Raw genomic sequence first — 26,649 nt, 5'->3', positions numbered from 1 at the left:
CCTCACCCCAACCTTCAGCTAGAATTAATTTCCTGGAACTCCAAACTACTACAGTTGTCTAATGAACTGAGCCTGTGGGCTCTAGGTCACACTGCCTGACTTCAAATCCTGGCTCCCATATTTACTGACAGAATGAGATCAGGAAAATTACTCAATTCTATGTGCCTCAGTGTCTTCATCTTTACAATAAAAATACCTATCTCAAAAGATTGTTTTAAGGACTGAGAAAATGCATTATGTGCCATTATAATTGCAAATGGCTTTGTGTCAATAAAATAGCTTAAACAGCATGGAACTTATTTTCCTCACAAAACGTGGATTAGGCATCTTGGAATGCCAACAAACCATGCTCCTTGTATCTTCCTACTTGGTCAATTTTAGCCTGTGGTTTCATGGTACAAAATGGCTGCCACACCTCCAGGCATTGCATCTGCATTCAAAGCAGAAAGAAAAGAAAGAGCAAAAACAAAAACCATGTGCCAGCTAAGTCTGTCATTATTTATCAGAAAAACAATAGATTTTCTATAAACACTGCCATACAGACTTGCAATTACATTTCATTTGCCAAGTCTAGGTCATGTGACTACCCATAGCTGTAAAAAGAACCTGGGAAATCGAGTTTTTATGGCTAGATGCACTATTGTCCCAAATCGAATTGGAGTTCTTTATGAAGAAAAAAGAGGAAATTGACACTGAGTACGCAATCAGAGTGTAGGCCATGGCACTTAGCACACTATCTGTTTATGGTAAATCCGCAATAAATGTTAACTATTATCTGTTTCCTCTTTTGCGCAGTTAAGTGCTTTTGCCCTGAATGAGTTATGTATGTGTATCTTCTCTCATGTTTTACCTATGAGATGTTGATGGCAGGGTCCATCCTATTTCATATTCATTGCTGTTGAACATCCTAGAAGAGCATCTCTAGAATTATTTATTAAAGAAATTCATTGGCATGAAAAATACAATTCCTGGAGAAAATGTTAGAAGATGTCAAAAGCCTCCGTGGATGAGGCTGGTCACATGCTAGTCCTCATTGAGGATTATCTAATTGAAGGAGTTAAATAAAAGGACATGACAGATATTTCAACTAACACTTGTTATAGGTCTAAATAAAGGTAACATTTGGGTTGGTGTTGTATATCACAAATTTGTGATTTGATTATTGATTCCTTAAGTTACAAATGTTGTCAGGTGACTTTCTTCCAAACACGGTACACTTGTACAAATTTCTAGCAGGTCTCAATACCAAACATTTAAAAATACTAATTTATTTTCAATTTATGAAAAAGCAATCAACTTTTCCAACTATTAGAATATGAAAAAAGAGGAAAAAAGACTTGATTTTTGGAATATTTTTAAAGAATGTCTAAAAACACAAAGATAAAACACAATAAAAATATTCTAGTAAAAAAAGAAAGGTGTGGACATCACTTTGAGATTCTATTGCTTTCCTTCACAAGTTTACACATCCTCATTTGGTTCATTTGAAATTTCTAAGATTACAGACAGTTTGCAGAAGCATAGCCTTCTCTAAGAGGCCAAGAATAAAGCTTAGAACAGATAGATAAGGACACTGGCGGCGGCCCGGTGGCGGAGCAGTTAAATGTGCGTGCTCTGCTTCAGCGGCCCGGGGTTCGCAGGTTCAGATCCCGGGCGCACACCAATGCACCGCTTGTTAAGCCATGCTGTGGCGGAGTCCCCTATAAAGTAGAGGAAGATGGGCATGGATGGTAGCCCAGGGCCAATCTTCCTCAGCAAAAAGAGGAGGATTGGCAACAGATGTTAGCTCAGGGCTAATCTTCCTCACACACACACACACAAAAGAATAGGTAGATAAGGACACAAAAATTACATTACCAGAAAAACTCTGTGCTGCCCTGCAAAAAATTCATTTATTACTACTAGTGCAATTTAGAAAAGGATTTTCAAGTCTATAGATGTTGCTACTGAAACTAGTTCTTCCTTTCCTATTTTAGGACTTGCAGAAGGATGATGGATTAAATACTTGAAGCTACGTGCTCAAGTAGAGAAGAGAGGAGTCAAATGGAATTATGAAGTTGTGGTGTAATTAATGCTAAGATAGTAGTGGGCACAGGGCGCTAATTTCCTTGAAGAAAGTCGCAAAATAATTCTTCATATGAAAAACTTTGGTCCTTTCATATCGTACGAGCAAACTCCATTTTCCTTTGGTCCCTTCGGCATTAACATGATTCTGGCATTTCAAAGCTGAGATCAATAGTTCTTCCAGCTAGTCATTTCCAACAGAGTTTTCTTCATTATGTTTAAATTAATAAGATATATTATTTAACAAAATGTAAAGGTAAATTATAGATACTTACATTACCTAAAAAAAATATGGCCTAATTGAAACAGAACAAATTTTTGATAAGTTTCTAACTCCAAGAGAAAGAAGCAGTCCCAGCAATTAAAATGAAACATGAAGGTCATTATAGGTTATAAGAAAAGCCAAACTAATTATTAAGACTTACTTTTATAACCAGTGCTTTTTTGAAGTGTGATGAACATGGGAGGTTTCATCCCATAGAGCTTTACTAATGAGGCTGGGCTTCTCCATAACAGCGCCCGTTTCTTACAATGCTAGCGTGACCAAACAGGAACCATTACTTTAACATACTGATGCCCAAAAATAGGAGGTCTCTGAAAGAATTAATAGGGCTGATGCCAATGTCCATTTATAGGTGGCTACTACTGTGTCACTGCTGAGTGCTCCAGCAGAGACAGAAGAAAAGAGCCAAATGGAATGATGACTCTGGTGTAATTCACGCTAAGATAATGGTGGACACAGGACGCTGTCAGAGCCCTTGGCTGGGGATGCCTAATTTAATTGAGGGAAGCTGTGAAATAATTCTTTATATGAAAATTAATACCTAACTCCATGTTCATTTGGGGAATTCCTTACATTTGCTTTATAAGGAATGGAGGTAAAAGTATAGCTCTAGGGTCCATCGTGGGAACTTGGGTAAGTCATTGACATGTTTGTTTTTAGCATCGTTGTATTAAAAAATGGGAGATGACTGCTACCTACTTTCATAGGGTCTACATAAGGATAAAATGAGATAACCTAGGTAAAATTCTTAGAAAAACACCTGGCACATTTTATAGAATAAAAAAAAAAATGTAGCTGTTATTATTATTATCGTCGTTAATTCCATGAAAAAATCACTGATATCACAAATATTGACCCCTATTTCCAGTGTTTACATACTGCCTACTACGTAGCAGGTACCATGTGAGCTAATTTCTTCTATGTTATCTCTCCTTCTTACACCCTTCCCCACTCCTCACTCCTGCAAGGTAAACATGGCAACTGAAGACACTGAAGGCAGAGAAATGCAGCCATTCAATTAGCAAATCTTTCCTGAGTCTTACAGTGTTCCAGGCACCTTTCTAGGCACTGTGGATATGACCATAAACAGGGCAAACAAGTTTCCCTGTTACACGGTACTTAGATTCCAGGTTTTGGCCAACTGGGAGACTGTGGTGCCATCAACTGATAAGAGTAAAACAAAGGAAGAAACAGGTTTGGAGAGAGATCAAGAGTTCCATTTTGGGGAAATGCTAAGTTTGTGATGCCTGTTAGTCATCCATATAAAGATATCAAGCAGACAGAAGAATATGAGTCTAGTTGGCAAACTGCAAGCCCCAGACCATATTTTGCCATCACATATGTTTGTACGGTCTGAGTTTAAGAAAAATTTTTTACTTGCATTTTTTAAATTTAATTTTATTTTTTCGTTAATAGACTTGATTTTTTTAGAGCACTTTTAGGTTCACAACAAATTGAGCGGCAAGTACAGAGAGTCTCATATACCTTCCGCCCCTACACAAGCATAACCTGCCACATAATGACCATTCCCCACCAGAGTGGTACATTTGTTAGAATTGATGAACCTACATTAACACATTATTATCACCCAAAGTCCATACTTTACATTAGGGTTCGTTCCTGGTGTTGGGTTTGCATAAATGTATAACAACATGTTCTCATCATAATAGTATCATACAGAGTATTTTCACCGCCCTAAAAATCCTCTGCACTCTGCCCATTCATCCCATTCCTCCCCACCAGCCCATGGCAACCACTGATCTTTCTATTGTCTCCATAGTTTTGCCTTTTCCAAGATGTCACATAGTTGGAGTCATACAGTATGTAGCCTTTTCAGATTGGCTTCTTTCACCTAGTAATATGTATTTAAGTTTCCTCTATGTCCTTTCATGACTTGATAGTTCATTTCTTTTTAGCGCTGAATAATACTCCATTGTCTGGATGTACCACAGTTTATCCATTCATTACTGAAGGACATCTTGGTTGCTTCCAAGTTTTGGTAATTACGAATAAAGCTGTTATAACCATCTGTGTGCAGTTTTTTGTGTGGATGTAAGTTTTCAACTCCTTTGAGTAAATCTCAAGGAGTGTAATTGCTGGAATGTATGGTAAGAATATGTTTAGTTTCGTAAGACGTGTCTTTTGCAAATATTTTCACCCAGTCTGTGGCTTCTCTTCTCATTCTCTTGACATTGACTTTTGCAGAGCAGTTTCTAATTTTATTGAAGTCTAGCTTATTAATTATTTCTTTCATGGGTCATTCCTCTGCCGTTGTATCTAAAAAGTCATCACCATACCCAAAGTCATCTAAGTTGTTTCCTATTATCTTCTAGATTTATAGTTTTGTGTTTTACATATAGGTCTGTGATCCCATTTTGAGTTAAATTTTGTGCAGGATATAAGGTCTATGTCTAGATTCATTTTTTTTTTATTACATGTGGATATTCAGTTATTCCAGCACCATTTGTTGAAAAGACTATCTTTGCTCCATTGTATTGCCTTTGTTCCTTTGTCAAAGATCAGTTGACTACATTTACGTGGGTCTATTTCTGGGCTCTTTATTCTGTTCCGTTGATCTATTTGTCTATTCTTTCAGCAATACCACACTGTCTTAATTACTGTAGCTTTACAGTAAGTCTTGAAGTCAGGTAGTGTCAGTCTTCTAACTTGGTTCTTTTCCTTCAATATTGTGTTGGCTATTGTGGGTCTTTTGCCTCTCCATATAAACTTTAGAATCAGTTTGTTGATATCCACAAAATAACTTACTGGGATTAGGATTAGGATTGTAGTAAAGCTATGGATCAAGTTGGGAAGAACTGATATGTGAACAATATTGAGTCTTCCTATCCATAAAGATGGAATATCTCTCCATTTTCTTTTTTCTTCTTTGATTTCTTCTATCAAAGTTTTGTAATTTTCCTCATATAGATCTTTTTCATATTTTGTTAGATTTATTCCTAAGTATTCATTTTTGGAGCATGCTAATTTCTAAGAATGGCTTTAACTTTTTTAAATAGTTGGCAAAAACCCAAAAGATGAATAATATTTCATGATATGTGAAAAAGATATGCAATTCAAATTTCAGTACCCATAAATAAAGTTTTATTGGAACATAGCCATACTCATTCATTTACATATCTGTCTCTGACTGTTTTCATGCTCCAACAGCAGAGTTGAGTAGCTCTCAATTCTGTTGAGAGAGAGCTTTATATGGCCTGCAAAGACTAAATTATTTACTATCTGGCCCTTCAGAGAAAAAGTTTGCCGATCCCTGGTCTGGAGTGTAGGTGGGGGCTGGGAGTCAATAGCATAAGATTGTACCAAATAACATGGGAATGGATGACACTATCAAGGAAGCTAGTTAGACTAAACAGGAGGGTCCTGATGCATGAGGAATTCAGAGTCTATGGAGGGGAGAGGAGCAAGCAAAGACACCTCGAAAGGAATAACGGGGAGGGAAGCTAGAGGGCATAGAACAAGAACACACAGAGTGTGGTGTCACAAAAGCCAAGAAAAAAAAGGCTTCAGTGGAAAGGTAGGTGAGCTGTATTGAAGGAAGTTGAGAGGTCACAATGATATTATTTAATTGGTTTGGCAACATCTGTGACTGTCAAGAACAGTTTCAGTGGAATAAGACAAACTCTCCAAACTTGATGAGTGGAAAAGTGAGTGAAAATGAGTAAAACTGAGTAAGTTTATGCAACTCTTTTCATAAGTTCTGCTGTGAAGGGAAGCAGAGAAATAAAGTGCAGCTGAAGAGGAATATAAGAACAAGAAGGGGATTTTGAAAGATGAGCAGTACAGCATGTTAATATGCTAGTGGGAATATTCCAGCACAGAAGAAAAAACTGATGATGGAAGAGACAGAAACAAGGATTACAAGAAAGACGTCTTAGAGGATAAGAAGGAGTGGGAGCTTAAGTGGAGAGATTAACCTTTGACAGAGCAAGGACCTCTTTCACCATAAAAGATGGGAATACACAGAATAAGTGCACAGAAACTGGGAGGTTTGGGGATTTGATGGCGAAAAGATGAAGATCTTCCTGCTTGCATCTATTTTCTCAGTGGAAGGTGAGTTTCCTTTGTGGTATGTGTACTGGAGGTAGGGTAATGGGAGGGGGGCAAGCTTTAAGAAGGGAGGGGAAGAAATAAACTTTTCAGGGAGAGGAGGAAAGCATATTTACTAGGGAAACAGATCAGCATTGCCCAGCAAAGATGAGTATCCATCTGAGATATGGGACCATGGATTTGAAGTGAAAACAGTAACTTTTTCCAGCGACCTTCAGCAGAGTTGACACTTATGGAGGGATTCAGTGGATAATTCTCCAAAGCTGCCACAGGCTGGAATCAAGCTTGGTTCCCTCCAAGGTCAGGGGCTATATTCTTTGGGCTGTATCAAACCGTTTCTACCCTGACAGATACATGCTAACATAAGGATGCATGGCTATGATCAGTTTTTTAGGAGCTATATCTATTCAGGTACCATGTATCAAATGGCTATTTTTTCTCCCTGCTAAGTGAAATGCAAATTAACCTGTTATTTTTCATGAAGTACTAGGGCTCGATAATTCATTCTCCCATCAGAACTAGTGTAACTTTTGGAGCATCAAACATCTTCTGGGACTTCACTATGCTCCATGCACAAATAATTCAGGCCCCCGGTAATCCATTTCCAATACAGTTGGTCCTCTGTATCCGTGGGTTCTGCATCCACAGATTCAACCAACAGTGGATCAAAAGGCCTACAAAGGTTGTGTCTGTACTGAATACGTGCAGACTTTTTTTCCTTGTTATTATTCCCTAAATAACTATTTACATTGTATTAGGTATTATAAGTAATCTAGGGATGATTTAAAGTATAGGAGAGGATGTGCATAGGTTATATGCAAACACTATGCTATTTTATATGTATGCTATTTTATATATTGGTCTGGGAACCAATCCCCCTGCAGATACTGAGGGACGACTGTAAATGCAATAGTGTGTTGATCTGGCATTTCCAATCACTGTTCCACGCACTCTGAGAAAGCATTCACTGTGCGTATTTTGTCATCAATGCATCGTTAACATCTAGTAAGTCCTTAACACATAGTAGGTGCTCACTGAGTATTTGATGAATTAATGGATCTCAATTTGAGAATAAACTATAAATAGATAGTTTTATGAAGTATACAAAAGAAATAAAATATTAACTTAGGACATTCAATGTATTTGAATTAGTCCTTCATTTCAAAGTTCATGTCATTATTCTACTCAAATGGAATATCTACTTGCAATATAAATCTTCCCAAAAGTTCTGTTTGGCCATTTATGTTTTTTATGTTGAAGTTAATCACAAAGACCACATATTTTTGCTATCAGCTTGTTTTCTTTTAAAGAATCTTAGAATTGTAAAACTCCCATATACTACTACTTCATAAATACTAAATGCTTCCAGTAGAGGGCTCAAGAATTCTATTTTAAGGAAACAAGTAAAAAGCTCATTGTCCAACAGCAGTTATTGTAAAACTCTTTTAGAAAGCAATTCTCACAAAGAATACATTCCTTCTCTTGATCAAGTAATTCCAGATCTATGAATTTATTTAAAATAATTCAAATGAAAGAAAACACTGGATTACAATAAGGCAGCTTTATTTATATTATATGCAGTTATGGATTAATGTACTTTTATCTACTTCCAGAAAAGAAATTGAAGTAAATTATTTAAAAAAAAAAAAGCTATATAAAATTACTTAGGCATATGGGCAAAGGCCAGAAAGATAACCTATAATGTGTAAGTAAGTGAGAATTTGGGTGAATATTGTTTTTTACTTTTATTCTTACTTATGTTTGTGTAAACATTTGAGTGATTATTTTCATTTTCAAAGATGAAAAACAGTAATTTATTTTTACAGAATTTGCATGCCCCTTATTTTTAGTGCTGAAAATAAGGATGGAAAAAAAATTAGGAAGCAAGTGGAAATGCTTATTTATGGAACAACCTAGGAATCTGGAGATACCTCATTTTCATAGGCAGAACTAATGGGGTGTAGCACCACTTTATTCATGCCCACAAATAACACTAAAGTACCCCTGGGATTCCAAAAACTTTCAGATGGAGGTCCCAAATTTCTTTACTCTATTTATTACTTATACTCTATCTCATTTTGAGAAGGATCTGAGGCATGCAATACAAGCATTTAAAAATTAGGAATATAAATAACTTGAGCTAAGAGGAAATAGGAAACAAAAAATAATCTGAGGTCAGGAGAGGACATATATACCTGTCTATATATCCTCATCACTATCACAAGTGGGCCCCAAATGCAGCTCTAAGCTTCCTAGCATCAAAAATAAAAAGGAAATGTAGCCTAATACAAGAGAACAAGATGAAAATACTAAAATGAATCCTAGCTTCTCCAGGCCCTGAGATCTAACAGAAATTCTCCTGCAGACATTAAGAGTGTCAGTGAACGACTTACCTGGTGATATTTTCAATACCACCAAAAGTGTATTTTATAGAGCATTGCATAAAAAGGAAAAGTTAATAAAAAGATTCTTTAGAACCCAGACATTCAGTTTTCTGATTTTCTACCTTGATCCAGGTATAAAACTTAGAATAGCTGAGCCATGGTTCTTACTGGAGGCAGGACGACCTTCTAGGGAGCACTTTGGAAATTTGTGCAGGTACTTTTGGTTGTCCCAGGAGGGGGGACACTCCTGGCATTTACTGGGCAGTGGCCAGGAATGTGGACGTCATGCAAGGTACAGGACAGTCACCAACCACAAAGAATTGCCCTATAGCCTGCACTTCTGAATGCCCTGCTGGACATGCATCTAAGTGAAAAACTTGTTTATAAAAATCTAAGCCCAGAATCCAACTCTATATTACATATAAATACATTTTGTTTTGTTTTGTATCAAGATACACTGAACTTTCCAGCAATGCTACCACAATAAAAACCAAGAGAAGACTATTGTTTTGTTTTGTACAGAATTTTACGAAGAGTTGTTCCCTATTTTAGAAAAGCACTTCACCTAGGACATGCTCTTGTGGTATCTCAGTTGCCAGCACAACATTCATGTGTCAGTCTGCATGTACGCAGCTGTCCCAGGCCTGACAATGCTTCCTGTAGGTGTAGACAGCTGACTCTTTCATTATATCTTCTGAAGAGTTCTTCCCCAGTATGTACATACTGAAATACAGATTGTTTTTATTATACTTTATTTCTTCTGTTTGTTCTTTATATATGGTTAATGCATTCCCATTGATATTTAGAGTAATTTGTGTGGGCAAGTCATCTTATCTAAGAATTTCATTTCAGGATAGTAAAGGCAATCTTTTTATATTAAGGCACGATAGATGAGCCAGATGGGCAGATTATGTATCTTCTGGGAACCATTATGTGAATAATTTGTCCCAAATGCACTTTTAGTAAGAGCTGTCCAGCAAACAGGACGAGGCTGGAATGCAATCCTTCTCTTGTGCTGAACAGGGCAAAAGTTCATGTACTTTAAATAGCCATCAATAGGCTGACATCTTCCTATGAAGATTATGGAGCTAATCAAGATTCTCCACTAAACAAACAGTTAACCTCACTCCACTCAGAGGTGATCCGAGAGAGCACCTAAAGGAAGGGTCAGAACTTCCTTAGGGAGTGATTCTGAGTGCAGCCAACACTCAGAAATGCCAGTGATCACGAAAAAACATGACTATAATGATTTCTGCTTAGAAATATTCCAAAACAGGAATTACTGCTCACTTAACCACGGCAAAGGAAAAATCTCAGGTGGACACCATAAATTATAAAATGTTTGGCAATGGGACTTTCTGCTGAAACAGTCAAGAGAAAGAAATGCACAGAAGTGCAAAATCCACCTGAGTTAACTACGTGGGTTGACCTACTATTTTGAGTTGCTGGATATCAGCCACTTCTACTCTGGAGGACATCAGCTAGAAAAGGACCAATTGTTTACTGCCCCCCTTATGATCATTATCAAGAGCATACAGGAAATACTTCTCTTTCTAGTCCTATACTGGCATTAGGGTGGAGGTGGGAGGTGGAGAGAGTTGGAAGCCGAGTGGAGGAAAGAAGGGCAGTAAGTCCAGCTTATTTGAATGGAGTTTTATATAATGAAGATAAGGTTAAAACATAGAGGGGCCACACTCATCCTTGTCATCTAATGTTATCTCAGAAATCCAGAGACCCCCATAGTGTTATCAGTGCGCATGTTCTGTACACGTGAGCCCAAGCCTCTTGGACCACGACAGGTTCCTCAGCACAGAATTGGTGTCAAGAAAGATCATAAATGCTGCAAGCATGTTGTTCAAACATATTTTGTTTTCATTAAGTGACTGAGTTTAATAATGTCCCAAAGGAAAATATCTGTGCCTAAAATGTGACTAGCACTCAAGCAGAATGCCAGACCAATGTAGTAGAGTCTGACTCCATTTTTGATGTCTGACTGCTGACAGCATTCAAGCCCCCCCACTCCCTCTTCCCCCACTTGCCCCACACTTGGGCACAAGTCCAAGAAAGTCCGAACGCTCTCTCCTTTGGTGCTGGCGAGAAGTTCAAACCACGCCAGCCTCTGCCAGCATGGAGAACCCTTGCTCCAGCCCCACCCTCTAATCACAATAAAAGCCAAAGCCAATCCCCTCTATTTGCTTTCTCAAGCCATTTTTGGACCTGCTTGGGAGCCTGCTCTGCTCTCTCCAGAAAGCCTCATTGTGTGAGTAATAAACCTCTTCACATCCTCTTGGTACGTGTGTGGTGTTACCAGTCTCAACATGGGAACCAAATTTTGGGTGGGTGAAGGGGCCATTCTGTTTCTGTAGAGTGACTATAACACAAGTAAGAAACCCAAAACTTACAAATTATTAGGGAAAAGCCAGGAGATATTTTTTAAAAAATCAAAATATCAGTCGTATTACCAAATTGGAAAGTTGATCCCAGAAGTGTGGGCAGAGTTACAGTTCCTCACACAGAGACATGTTAGACACCAATATGCTGAACAAATGGCTTTATAATCCCTGCAGTATAACTACCCCCTGAGTATATTCTGACTAGACGGCACACACAGATTTAATAAGGGAGAACAGGCTGGCATGAAGTAGGGACCATCAGTTAGAAGTGACTCTGCTCTACAGGTAGAAGCTCCTCTCACACGACTTCGCTTTGTCTGAATCAACTGTTCTCCATGAGGAACAGACAGACTTTGGGCCCAGTGAAGCTGTTCTTGGGTCCTCTGCTGAGAAAAGTAAGTTTCTGGGAGTCAGTCAGAACCTGGACTTCTAAAATCTCACATCTCATTTTTTCACAATAAACAATTAGGTCCCCAACCTGTCCTATTACCATATTTGATCACCAAACCATGTCAAGGGTCTATTATTTTACTCGACTTCTTGGGAAGCCATAAAAATTCCGTTTGGCGTATGGTTCTTGTCTGTCAAGTTGGCTGACACTTTCTATGAAACCATGAGTGGGAACATGTGACACCTTCACCCCAAAACAGTAGGCAGACACATCTCCTTGTTTGTTTGTTTCAATAATCCACTGATAAAAGAGAAAATCTCTCCAAAGGCAAAAAACATAGATTTTCAAAAGATCCAAGAAAGCAAAAAGTCACTGACTGAATTCAAACTTCATCCTTTTGTTTCACTCTTCTCAAACTTTCTGTGTCAACAATCCAGTTATGGACTCTGGCACAGCTCTAACAAGAATTCAGGTGAGGAGAAAATGATTATTTTCTGCACAATTCAAAATACCCTTCCCTAGAATGTGGATTTCAGAGTGTGCCCTCTGGAGCCTGGGTACAGGTGCCTCAGGGGCCTGTTACTTGCCAGGCTTCTGGAGGTACTGCCAGGTGAAGAAAGGATCCTGCAACTAAAATATTTAAACCACTGAATAGACTTAACACTGCTCCCAACAGAAGCATTTAAGAAAAATTTCTCCCAGATTTGTTCCATGTGCTACCATTTAGTTCAAGCAGGTTATGTTTATAAGTAACTCTGATGGGGACTTTTTCCACGTAAAGTGACACAGCTATCCCTGAAGGGATGGTCCGTGGGAAGGCAGTTCTAATTAAGATCCTGTCACTCTGTTGCCAGGCCTGATGCTCAGGTCTCCAGAGAAAAGTATTCCACTGTGGAGAATAAATGCAGCTTCAATAATCACCAGAATGTAATGCTACTGTACATGCCTTATCAGGGCTACATAAAAAGTCATATGAACATATTAGGGAATCAAATGAGAATCAGAAAGAAAAACTTTTACTGTGTAAGAGCATGGAAATTAAGGGGCAGTTTCCTTTAGTTTTTCAATTCCTGATGGCATGAGTATTTTTACATGACCAGAATTGTAGGTAAAAAAAAGTTTTTTTCACTTAACAGAGTATCATACTTTTCTAGGTTTCCAAAGACTTCAAAATATCAATATTAATGGTTACACAAAATATCGTTGTGAAGATTGTACTAAAGTATTCTCTGGATCGGAGAAAGGTAATTAGGATGGATGTCTCCACAGAGAAGGGTTCTCCCATGATGTTGAGGAGCCAAGGGCTGGAGTTGTTGGATAACGAAGAGAAAAGCACAAGAGCACAGATACTACCGAAGAATCCTTCTTCTTCAGATGCCCAGATATGACACAGCCGGTGTACGGCTGACAAGGCTAGCAGTACCTGGAGGTGGGAAATTTTAAAGGGGACTACAAATGTCATCGTCATTTAACGCAAAGTTTCTCTCTTCGTTGGGTTTCTGGAATCTCTCCATCAGGCTACAAGGGATAGTTCTCTAAAGTAACTAGGTTTAACCCCTTGCTCCACTATATAGAAGGTATTTAGCACAGGGCTTGGCATATCGTCTATCTTCCTTGACATCATAGTTGGAGTGCTAAACAATGAACTTTATTGTGGTTCTCAGTCCTATTTGCTTCCATTTTGGTCCTTAGCCCTTCAAATTCCTAGAAGCTTATTCCAAGGCCTTTGCAGTTAGACATTCTTCCTCCTTCCAAGTAGGGCTCTTCTCTTCATAAAAGGGTCGTGGTGTTAACTGCTCCTCACTGTCTGGCTGGGCTTCCTTAGCAACAGCTGCTTGCTCCTGGCTGGCTGACCTGTTGTCTAGTTTGGACCGGGATTCCTCCTTGCAGGGAACATCTCCATCAGAACCCTTTCTTTCCCTTTCTTCTTCATGTCTCCTCTACTCAGGACTGGTCTAAAACATGAATGAATTCCTGGCCAGAGTTGGAAAGTGAGGAGATTGAGGGAGGCCAAGGTAGCAGGGTCTTCTTGCCCACCAAGGTAAGGGGGAGTTCGTGTTTTCTTAGGCTCACTTAGTCCTTTTCTCCCTAAGGCACATCTGCCCAGTGACAGTTTACATCACACCCTTTGCTTCTGACCTAGCTCCCAGAGCCAGCACAGAATAGTACCTGGGGAGCAGCCTGGCTCCTCTGCCCTCCATGGCTGGGTCAGCTGTGTGTGGCTGTGCAAGAACACCCACAGGATGCATCCTGGGCTCTGCTCAAGCTGTGCCCCAAGCAGGCTGTGCCCACAGGAAGGGCACATCTCTAATGAGTGCGAAGGTGGGGTGTGTGCTTGCTCACCCCTGTATATGCTCTTTCACAAGAAAGGTGCATGCATTTTCAGAGGATGTATTAGCATTGGGGGAAAACTTGCCTTTTTCTTTAAAATTTCCTGGATGAAATCTGTGGACCAATTTTAAGAAGGCTATGCTTTAGAGCAGTGTGTAGGAGGAACATGCACACATCTTGTCACACTTAGAGGCATTCATTCATCACTCCCACTCTGTACTTTCAATTTCTCTCCCAAGACAGCAATGATTTTCAGACACTTAAAATACTTACATTTTATACTATGCTTACTACAACTGACTAAACGTATAATCAACTGTTAGTAGAAATAGCTATAGGTGGATAAATTCAATGTTAACTCTGATTTTTACAAATCTATATACATATCATGACTAAAGACCATATATCAGCGAATGTCCACAACAGTAAATAGCAATTAAGACATTGAAATGCTATGTTTTTATTCATGCTTCCATGTTCCAAACTCTTTGCTTAATGTTAATTTCAATTCCATGGTAAGAGAAAGCAGCTTTTTGCATTTCCCAAGTATATACTATAATTTCATTTTTTGCCATCATCAGTGTCCATGTCCCAAAGGGAAAACAGATTTATTATCAAGTTATCTGGTGTTTAAGAAAACGAACTGCCGTGGATGTTGTCCAGGAAAGACTATATGAGCCTCCACTCTGCAGCAGAGCCATCACATACGGAGTACCAGTGCTGCAATCCAGAGCCCTCGGGGCCTGGGTGTTGGAGAGGCACCAGGTTGAGAGAACCATCAAAATAGCTCTCATTTTAAAACGCTGCTGTGTCCTTCAAAGTCTAACGAATATGACTTAACCTTTTCTTAATGACCTAGGACATTAAGAAAGAATAATGTTGAAATTAAGAGGAGTGGGTTGGACTCACTGGGTCCACAGACACTGGGAGAATGATCTTAGTCACTCACTGCAGCTCCCTGGGCTTGGTGTCTTTACTTATGGGATCGCTGCATTCCTCAGAGCTGTCTAGAAGATCAGGTTCAACAGGACACACCAAGTGCCTGGTGCACCGCCCTGGAGCCTGCAGAAGAGCTCCATGAAATGTCAGTCCCCTCCTGTCCCCTCAGTACACAATCTGAACAGATGACTCCTGCTGTATGCTGCAGGCTGGCCACCCCTCTGTGCACGCACATGTCAAGAAAGGGTCACTGGGCAGAATAAATGCAACTCCAGGACTGCTCCTAGGGCTTGATTTTTTTTTAAAAAAAGCACTAATGCCAGACATCTATATATTTTTTTCTTGTTTGGCTTCCCTTTTCTCATAAAAGTGGAATCTGAGCACATGACTCGTAGGCAATGGGATATGGCTGCCCTTCAGCAAAATTTTTCCCTCTTTCCAAGCAGTTTTCTTATCCTTCAAAAAGTCAGCTCCCTTCTGCTCTCTTCAGCTCGCATTCATATAACTGAGTCACTCTTGAAGGAAACCACAGAGCAATCAAGGCCAACAACAAAGCAGTCACATATTTGCATGTGTGTTTACCTCAGCCTTCATAGCAACTATGTGCCCTTTTATTTACTAATGATTTAAAAGTGCTTTATATCCTATAGCAACTGAGCTTAAACCATTTATTTGTTAATGTAGCTGAGTACAGAAACTATGTATTTGGGTATCTTTATCAAAAAGTCAATATTTACTATTTCATCCCCATTGCCACCAGCGAAGTATGAGCTACGGGTTGTCAGTCTTACTTTAGAGATGGGCAAATGGAGGTGTGACTGAAATTCAGGTGTGAAGAGAGCAATACACACAAGACACAATTTACAGCTGGTATCCATCTTGACATCTGTAACCCAAAAAGCATACAACCCATTATTTCCTCACCTCACTAGGAATATGCTTTGGCAACTCTGTGAACAATAACTGTTTGGCTCAATTTCCTAAGGCAGGAAATTTGACTGGGCTGACCCTGAACTTGTGGTCCATCCCCTTTCTATTCCCCTTTGTACCTGCTACTCGATGGATGATTTTTTTCCTTTCTACCTACTATTTTAATTTCAGCTGCCAGAGTTGCCTCAGTTATTCCATGAAACATATCTCGAACTCTACTGGATCCAGAAAGGAGAGTGGACGATATCATTCACTTTAATAAGCCTCTAAAGAAGGAAAGTTAGTGGAAAAGTGAACTCCTAACATTCTTCAAGACCCAAATACCACCTTCTCTGTGAAGGTCTGCACTGACGGCCCCAGTTGACCACACCTTTCTTTCCGTCCCCACTGTGTTGTATATTCTCTATTATAACAGTGAGGACATGCAGTTACATATTTACCTCTCTTCCTCACCAGAAAGTGAGTGTGCCAAGAGAAGAGACCCTTATTTTAGCATAGAAGACACTAAAAACAAGTTGGATGAAACAGAATTAAAGAACAAAACTTTATAAAAGAGGATAAACATCTAGTCTGTATCTGGGTTGATTTAGCTGAGTTGTTCTCAAATGAAAATGGATGTTCTCTGGACATTCCTGTAAGTTTTACAACAATTTTAGTGATAAACAAATTTGGCTTTCAAACGATCACATTCTAATCTAAATACCTGAGACCCCAATTCTGAGATATGTGTGGAGGACATGGTGCCAAGATGCTAGACAGAGTTTTTTGGAGCTTTAAATTTTTTTGGTCTTGTTTTTAGGCCAGTAAAGCCACGATTAAGTCGCTGAGCTTCGGTGATAACAATGAGAATTCATGTTATATTGTAAACTCTTTTCCATATGATAGTTCTTTAGGATTTTTTTTTTTTAATAATTTTATTTATTTTTTTCCCCCAAAGCCCCAGTAGATAGTTGTATGTCACAGCTGCACATCCTTCTAGTTGCTGTATGTGGGACACGGCCTCAGCAAGGCTGGAGAAGCGGTGCGTCAGTGCGCACCCGGGATCCGAACCCGGGCCGCCAGCAGCGGAGCGCGAGCACTTAACCGCTAAGCCACGGGGCCGGCCCAGGATATTTTTTAATTACACCAGCAAGCCACTGAGCTGAGATTAAAATGCTACGTTCACTGGATCATATTTAAAATCAAATTGCTTTAGCTACCTTTCCATCACTTTAGTTATAACATTAAGTAGGTGTACAACTTTTTTTAAGAGCAAAATGAATAACAAGAAACATAACTAAATCTCATACCTCAAAGATAATCTCCTCTGATTAGGTGCAATTAAAATGTTAAGCCTGTCAGATCACATTTGGTACCATACCTGCCCCGTGTACGCAAACTCCAGCGCCTGCTTCAAGCCAAGACTGGTCACACCATGTAAATTCACCTCGTCAGCTCCACTTTCCACCATACAAAGACTGAACATTGCCTGGGAGAGATTCAGAGACCAAGAGTTATGGGTCTTAAAAGCAAAGAAGTAAGACCAAGTCCTAGAGAGACTAGGAAAAAAATGTTATACAAGTTTATGATTGATTTTGGTGTTTGAAACGCTTCTACAAAGCTTCATTCATACAAGCCACTGCCAATCACTTGGCTGTCTAAACAGTTACAGTAACACAAAAACAGCACTGCACACCCCACACACAGAGTCTCATTTAATCCGCAAGCTGTTCCCTAGGGTTACTGTATTTAGGGTCACTCACTGAACTCATTCTCTTAATACTGGGGTCTCCTGTTACCAGGAAACGTGGAGCACCCCCAAACATTCTGGCTAGTAGGACATGGGGGAAAGTTGCACTTTCGTCTCCTGAATTCTCTGCCTTTTTTCTGCCTCATCTCAATGACACATATCCTTCCTCTCGGCTACTATATATCACACACTGTATTCCAGTATGTGTGTTTCTCAAAGTGTGGCCCCTGGGCCAGCAACATCAGCATCACCTGGGAACTTGTCAGAGTGTCAGTGTCTCAGGGCCCCAGCTCAGACCTACTGAGTCAGAAAGGCAGATTGGAGCCCAGCAATCTGTGTTGTAATGGGCCACTCAGTTGACTCTTATGCTCACTCAAGTTTGAGAACCACTGTCTTAGTTATTCAGTGAAAATCGATTTGCCCCCAAACCAATTCTCCAAATGGCCAACTTATTGAAAATCAGTTCTCTCACTGAATGATCAGCATGTCAAATGAAAACCTGAAAATTTAAAAAAGTGAAAATTTGCCAAATTAAACAAATGCATTGGTTCTCCCTCCACCCTTCCCAAAAAACTCCACACTAATTTGTACATATTTGGCAAGTTTGACTTAACAGGTATAAAGAGAATATCCAATATTGGTTAGTGATGATGAAATACACTATTTAGAAAAGTATAGTATTCTGTTCCACAGTATTCTATAGTATACCATGCTAGGTAGTGAAGAATTAACCTTACCCAAAAAGAGGTCTGGCCTTTGTCCTTGACTTCTGGGAGGTGATCTCTAGGCCCTTGGAATATCCTGCCTGATATGAGTATCTTTGTTTGCCTGGGGACTTTGGCTGCTGACAGTCTAATAACATGATTTACGATGAGGGCTTTGGGCCACAAGATATCAGTCCTGACCTCCAGAGTAACTGGAGACTAAAGGTATTACTCTAACCTCCAGGAAAGGTTAGAGAAGAAAAGTCAGTCACATAGGCAGTTTGTGATTGAGCCCCAGTAAAATCCCTGGACACCAAAAGCTTGGGCAAGCTTCCCTGGTCGGCAGTCCTCTGTGCATATTGTCACATAGCGTGGCCAGGAGGAGGTACCACTGTCCATGACTCCACAGAGGGAGGATGGCCAGAAGCTCCGTATTTGGTCCCCTTCTGGACACTGCCCTTGGCTGGTTCTAACTTGTATCCTTTTCCTGTAATAAGCCATATTCATGAGTATAAAAGCTTTCAGTGAGTTCTGTGAGTCCTTCTAGTGAATTATCGAACAGAATAGTTTTAGGATGCCCTTTGCCCTTCAGACTTGTATTTGGTGTCAGAAATAAGAGAAGTCTGAGGTGACTGTCCCTTCAGATTTGGCACTTTGGCTAACTTCATGAAGTAAAACAAAAAAACAAAGCAGCAATTTTTTATTTTAATAAGTTTATTTATTTATTTATTTATTTGGTGAGGAAGAATGTCCCTGAGCTAACATCTGTTGCCAAATCTTCCTCTATCTTTTTTGCATGTGGGACGCTGCCAAAGCATGGCTTGATGAGCAGTGTGTAGGTCCGTGCCTGGGATTTGAACCCACAAACCCTGGGCCACCAAAGCAGAGCATGTGAACTTAACCATTACGCCACTGGGCCGGCCCCAATAAATTTATTTTTTATTCTCACAATTCTATACATTTTAAATCAATATGTATAAAATGGGTGGTATTAACTGAGGGTCCATTATTCTTTCTGGAGATCCTCATCTCCATCTCACTGCTTTAGAGAGTTTTAAGTTTTCATAATGAACAGGATTCTCTTTGATAGCTTAATTCATAGTTGAAATTTTAACTGTTAGGAATACAAAATTATTGCTCTCTTGTCATTTGAGAAAATTTCTAAAGAATATTTTAAATGCTTATAATTTGAGAAAATAAAAAATAATATTCAAAATGTCCTAAAGATATTGACAGCATTTGATGTGTGATATATACAATTATATTTGATATACTAAATAGCAAACATTCAGAATATGTTTAACTTTCAAAAATTTACTTTATCATGAATAAACAAAATTGAACCTTACTTTAGAAGCTGTTAAAGGCAAATGAGTCAATATGGTAAATATGGCAACTTGGTTAGTGAGTGAGTTCATCTGGCTTCCCACTGATGCCACCATCAGTTCAGGTACTATGTGGTAGGTTAAGCACACTCGACTTGAAGTCACATAATCCTTGGTCTGGTGGAGCACAGTGATTAAGGGCAAACTTGTAACCAAACAATTCTGGGTTTGAACACTGACTGGCAAGTGATTTTGGACAAACACGTAACTTCTCTGTGACTCAGTTTTCATATCTGAAAAATGGAGCTAAAAATTTTACCCACTTCATGAACATGTTTGAAGATTATATGATAATACATATAAAGTATTCAGTACAGTTCCTCACATAGGACAAACTCTTAGTAAAATTTGTATTTTGAGATAACAATGAAATATAATGAAATTTCTTTTATGTATTCTATGGTTAAAAGGGTTTATATATTTGCAGAAGTATCAGTTTCTGTTTTGTTTTTTGAAATCAAGAGTGGCTACAGATAAAAAATACTAATAGGAAATTGACTTTAAGGTTAAATGGATTCTGCTTATGAATTTGTAGAAGATGGTCTAAAATTCCAAGATTAAAAAGCACAGGTCTGGGGCTGGCCCAGTGGCATAGTGGTTAAGTTCGCACACCCCATTTCGGTGGCCCAGGGTTCACACTTCCGAATCCCGGGTGAGGACCTACACACCACTCATCAAGCCACAGTGTGGCCGCGTCTCACCTACAAATAGAGGAAGATTGGCACAGATGTTAGTTCAGGGACAATCTACCTTAAGCAAAAAGAGGAGGATTGGCAACGGATGTTAGCTCAGGGCCAATCTTCCTCACCACAAAAAAAAGCACAGGTTACAGTTCAAAAAAAGAGCTTTAAATTTGTGTAATTCTGAATTTGCTTCTAGACTTTTAATAACCATTTTAAAAGAAACCGAAAGAAATTTTAGTTGTTTTCAATGTCTGCTTTTTATTATACGGGTGTTTCAGTTTTTAATATTCCCCACATTAATTTCTTTTTTCAGATCTTCCAAGTTGTAACTGCACCTGATATGGTGATCAGCTGCTCTCTATCAACCCCATATGCAGAGCAGGACAGAAATGACTCAAACCGCAGAAGAATTAGCTGGGTTAATGAAATGGAAAGACTTCCTGAGAGCAAAGGTTAAATAATAGGACAAGCTGCCAAGAGAGCTTTTTGAATCTGCTTTCCTGGGTCTTACCCAAGCAAGCAGGGCGATACTGGCATAGAACAGGGATCCTCACCCGGGGGAGTGAGCTACTGAACCTGAAGCCTGGCCTGGTAGAGCTGGGGAGAGAACACAACCCCTTAACTAATGTACATGTATATATCTACAAGCAATAAAGGAGCACCGAATTGGCCACTGTGTTTTTATCATAGGGTATGACTATAGAGGGAAGGAAGAGAGTATTAATTTCACTCCATTTACATAAGGACTGTTTGGATCATTACAATGAACATGTATTACCTGTGTATTTCTAACAACTGCCTTTTAAAAACTTTGTTTTATTTTTAATGTTCAGGACTGTGCAGAAAGACACATCTGATTCAAATCCTGGTTCTAAAAGCTCCTGGTCATGTGGGCAATTTACCTTGAACATGTGACCTTTGGCTAATTAACTCTTTTAACCTCAGGCCCCTTGTCTGTAAAATGCGGATGATACCAACCTCACAAGGTTACCTTGAAGTTTAGATACAATTATGCTTAATGTCAAGCATAATACCTGGCACACAGAAGATGCTTAATAAATAGAGACTGTTATTCTAATCCAGGCTAATTGTCCTACCCGCCCATGTCTCCCTTTGATCCCAACTGGAGTGAGAAAAAAGAAAAAGCCCCCTCCCTCTCCTCTGTCCAAATCCCTTCCTTTCAAATACTTTCCTAACGACAGTCCCGCTCAAAAGCCCTATGTCTGGCTGCAGGACTTCACTGTCACCGCATCCTCCTCCACCCGACCTTAAGGACTGACCCACCATAAAAACCATCACCACCATTTCTATAAGCACGGTGCATTTTAGTTGCAAAATGGTTGCATTTTGATACCATATCACATTGTCTTAGAAATTTAACGTTACAAATTTAACACATAATTTTTAAAAATCAGAAAATTGGTTAATTAAAAGATTAAAAAAGGGAACTATTAAATCAAGGTCAATGTCTCGGGTTTAATAAATGTACAAGGCACCTCAATTAGGAAAAGCCTCAGTGGATACCACAGAAGTAAGGAAGAAGGTGGCCTTCTGACACAGTGAAACACCCGCTGCCTAGGCTGCCTGAGCTCATGAAACAATGTCTGGAGACCTGCTAGAGCCCATAGGGAAGGACAAAGCCTCCTTTAATAGCCAAAGAGGTGATGAGACCAAGGGCGCTATCTTTTAGCATCGAACTTTTTGGAAAGGTAAACTCTAAGCTCCATGAAAGTGGGTACCATGTCTTCCTTACTCACTCTGGAGCCCCTAGACCCTACAATGCATGCATGCAACAAATACAAGTGACTGAATGAATGAACCGACAAGCTCTTCAAAAATTCAGCTACGGATGACGTCCAGCTGTTCTACATTGTTGTAAACAAAAATAATTAATTCGACCTAAGAAAGAATTTTCTGGATCTGAGGTGTTTTAGAAGCTGGGATATAAAATAGTAGCTAAAGTCAAAGAGAAAGAGTATTTACCATAAGCTAAACACAAATGAGTTCAAAGCTAGACATTTAGAAAACAGTAAGAACATTTGGCAATGTCCTCTATCAAGCCACAACATTCTGCCAGAGTATGGGCTACGGTTCTGCTTGGAAATATCAAAGAATTGCACAGACTCTTCTTTGGTTCACACTGTTTGTCTTCAGGAGAGCCTTGGCCAGGCTGAGATTTACAGTCATCACAGTCCACTCTTGGCTGATAATGTGCTGCTGCCACCACAAATCTTTCTAATTGAAAACTCAGTTTGTGAGGATACAATCCACTTTAAGTGCCTACCACAGAGAGAGCTGTGGATTTATGGTGTGTTATTCCTCCTGCATTTCACACAGAAATGACACAAATGGAGTCCTAAAATCACAGTACATGAATTAAGTTTCCTGGGTCACTTAGGTGTCATGCAGTCACAAGATGAGCTACAAGCAATCTTAGGTGGGTACATTATCCCACAAAACTGACCAATGGAAATTCTACTACATCTTCAAAGATAAGCAGAACCACAGATGATAGACTTTTTTAAGCACTTAAAGTTAGTGAAACACGATCTTTTTACCTGGTAAACTACGCCTAGCTTTTGAGTTGCACTGGATGTGCACAAGATGTTCTGTGAATTCCCACTGTATAAGGAATACAAATGATTTTACAAGTGAAATAACTAGATTTTTCTTGCACATTCAACCCTTATCTTTTATGAGAGAGTTAAATAAAAGTAAACAAACATATTCAAGGAAGTTATTGAAAAAAGCAACTTGATGATTGCGTGAGATCAAGAATGATCCCCTCCATCTTTTATATGCCCAGTGTTGTGTAATTAGTGATGTTTACAATGGCCATGAGGCAATACAGAGATGTGAGCTAACTTCTGAATCAACAAACATTACATTTTGCTCAATTTAGAGTTAATGGGGATTATCCGTTATTACATTTTGGTTATACCTCACATATAGAATGGGTAGTAAATCCCAGTTAATGAGACTGTTCAATTAACCACAATAGCCCATTTCCCTGGCATTAAGGAGAGAAGGGTCCTGACCACAGTTGAACTGGACTATTTCCCTTCTTAATCTCGAAAATGCAAAAGCAATCCAATCCAGTTGGGGAGCTTAATGGCCAGAAAGAGTGGGGATGTTTGGTTGGAGGGTTTTTTCCCTATATATTTATAGCTGTTTTAATTCTTCCTCAAACAGTATCACAATACTCAGAGAATAAAATATCAGCACAAATTAAAACAGTAAAATTATATTACTCCAAATATACTTATGCAGCAAAAATTAATATTAATAAAATACTAGTTTCTCTTCACCTTAACCATATAAAGAAAAATCCATCTTACATGCTAAAAACTGTGAAACATATTGGTTTTCCCAACATCTTCAGATATGTAGCTTGTTTATTCAAAGAATCTAGCTGTATTTCACAGCTTTGCTCTTGGGACAGCTGCTTCTTAAATTAACTATACGGTGATAATAAGCCCTTCAAGCCCAGCATCATTATGGTTTATCCTATTTCTCTTTAGACTTACCCTCCTCCGGGATGTGGCCATATTTCAACTACTTGGGTCTTCTGGGGGAGAACGGAATGGAATGGAAAAAAGACGTGAATCAAGCTGTTTTTTTTCTTAGCTCAAGATACAGTAAATGTGAAGGCCAGAAACTGTTGCCCATCACAAAGTCAGGTTATCCATAAACGGAATTTATCCTTGTCACTTGTTACACCCTCTGGAAAATGGCATCCACACATCTGGCTTCAGCCCTGGGTCACCCTCTCAGATCCCCTGGCTTCTGCTCATCCCTCTGCTGCTTCTGTCACCTGCTCGTCTGTGGTTATAGCCCTTGGGTATGGGATTTCAATACTTTACTATCCATCACGTAAAGAAGTCCATTCTTTTATCCGTATTTTATTTATTTGTTTATTTGCTGAGCAAGATTTGCCCTGAGCTAACATCTGTTACCAATCTTCCTCTTTTTGTATGTGAGCCACTGCCACAGCATGCCCACTGACACACGAGTAGCATAGGTCTGCACCCAGGAACCAAACCCAGGCCACCGAAACAGAGCGTGCCAAACTTAACCACTAGGCCACCCGGGCTGGCCCTCTTTTATCTTTAAATATCTTTCAGATATTTAGGGATGGTACTTTCACTCTTCCTTATTGAATATATTTGATAAGTCATTACTGAATGAATCTTTCCTGTGCAGAGATCTTTTGGTGTGTCCTCATATGGCAGCCAAGGGTACCATCCTGCCTTTCAAAATCTACTAAGGACACCCTGACTAAGACCAAACCTCGATTTCCTGCATTTTGACAGCTGTCTTAGGACAGAATTTGGGGCCTGCATGAAGGAATGACTGAGCAGATGTGATACAGAGTCTGCATGAGTCAGGGGAGGTAGCTGTGAAGAAAGGAAATTTTTAGAGGACAGTAATAAAAAAAGTTCGCAAGCCTGAAGAAAAAAAGAAGAGGTGGAGCAACTGAGGAGGCAGAGAGAGAGATTCCGTGTCGACTGCAATAGGACAGGCATTCAGGGAGCCTTCTCTGAGTAGGATACAGAAGAGGCTCTGACGTGGCATACCAAAGCTGCACTGGGTGTGTTTAGGTATCACAACTAAAACTCAAGCTTCTCTTCTGTAAATGGAATTTTAAAACTGGAAGGTACTTCAGAGATCACTGGCCCCTTGCTACTCAAGGTGTGGTCCCTGGACAAGCAGCACTGGCTACGCAGAGTCTCAGACCTACCTCACACCTACTGGATGGGGAGGTGCGTTTTAATAGGAGCTCCAGGTGACCCATGTGCACATTACAGTTTGAGAGCCATGGCTGTAGTCAACCCCCCCACCCCTTGCAGCATTCTTTGCATATCTGAATATCTGAAGTGATGAGACACCCAATACTTTACAGGAACATGCAAAGTATTAGTTAACACCTTCAGAATATTGAATCATAATCACCCTCCTGATAACTTTCTCCCCTTGGTCCTAGTAGATCAATAAATTCATTCTCTTTTCTCCTTAACAGCCTTTCCCATATGTGGTAACAGCTCTTAAGTCTCCTATTGGAAACAGTTCCTACTCCAAATTCTCTGAGTCATAAAATATTAGCACTCAGAGACAACGCTAGATATCCTATAGTCCGGGCAGGAGGCCTGAGTCCAAAGCCCAGCAAGAGAGGACTGATCCCCAGATTCAGGGGGACAGGAGGTTACTGCTTAGAAAACAAATGTTAAAGAAAGACCCATGGTTTCGAGAATAAGTCCTTTGAAAGAGTAAATCATCCTGTGTTCTTGGATGGTGGCAGTGGTAGGAAACTTCAGGCATATCCATCACACCACCTCCCTTTTCCCAGTTACTTTGGTTGACTTTCTCTGGTCCATCTCCTTATTTTCCTGAAGCGGAATTTCATGTGGCCACCTCAGAGCTGATATTGACACAAATCACTCAGATCCCTTCCTATGGAATTCAAAAAGCAGAAGCTTTTAAGAAGTTTCAATTTGCCACAAAGAATGACAAGGCAGTTTCTTGACCGCCCAATCTGATATTGGTAGCGGCTGCCTGGATCCCTGTGGAGGGCTAGAAGGCCACATCCAGGCTCAAGTGAGAGTGGTCAGGATCTAGTCAAGATGTCTGTCATGGGTATAGAAATACTTAATGGGTGTAAAAACTTTTATGATGCAGGAGCAGATGTGCCAGACCTGCATCATAAAGTATGCATATGTCCAAGCGCTAAAACACACTGTTTCTGTGCTGGAATTCATGACATCATCACATAAAATCTGTTACCTCTTTTCTACAGAGAAGTTTTTGGAAGAATGTTGAAGACAATAGCGTGGAATCTCCTCAATTATCACTTATTATTCTACTTTTTTAAAACCCAGTATAAGTTAACTATCACTCTTAAAATTTTAACCCAAAATTTCAACAGTTCCTCTTTATTTTTATTTATTTATTTGTTTGTTTGTTTATTGATTGATTGATTGATTGCAGGGAAAGATTTGCCTTGAGCTAACATCTGTTGCCAATCTTCCTCTTTTTTTTTTCTCCTCCCCAAAGCCCCAGTACATGGTTGTATATCCTAGGTGTAAGTCATTCTAGTTCTTCTATATGAGCCACCACCACAGCACAGCAACTGACAGAAGGGTGGTGTGGTTTCACAACTGGGAAGTGAACCCGGGCCACTGAAGCGGTGAGCCGTGAACTTTAACCACTAGGCCATCGGGGCTGGCTCCCTCTTTTATTTTTAATGCCCTCTTTCAGTATATTTTTCTTCAATATGCTAACAAAATAAGGTGTGTAAGACTATAAATATAGGTGCCCAGTCTGGCTGTGGAATCCCTCTTCTGTCTTTCATTTTATTTGTCACTTTG

At 39.6% G+C, this 26,649-nt stretch overlaps 1 protein-coding gene across 1 annotated transcript in view; it reads right to left on the bottom strand.

The window, feature by feature from the left end:
* Positions 1 to 26,649, bottom strand: part of KLHL32 (kelch like family member 32) — a 188,287-nt gene that overhangs the window by 87,298 nt on the left and 74,340 nt on the right. Inside the window, exon 4 of the mRNA XM_004422138.3 lies at positions 17,144 to 17,251. Coding sequence (XP_004422195.1) covers positions 17,144 to 17,251 — 108 coding nt within the window. The remainder of the gene's footprint in view (positions 1 to 17,143; positions 17,252 to 26,649) is intronic.

The sequence above is a fragment of the Ceratotherium simum genome, chromosome 19 (assembly GCF_057802395.1).
Source record: "Ceratotherium simum simum isolate JZ-2026a chromosome 19, ASM5780239v1, whole genome shotgun sequence".
Taxonomy (NCBI): domain Eukaryota; kingdom Metazoa; phylum Chordata; class Mammalia; order Perissodactyla; family Rhinocerotidae; genus Ceratotherium; species Ceratotherium simum.
The sequence above is the reverse complement of the archived record's forward strand: the minus strand, read 5'-3'. Positions and strand labels throughout refer to the sequence as shown.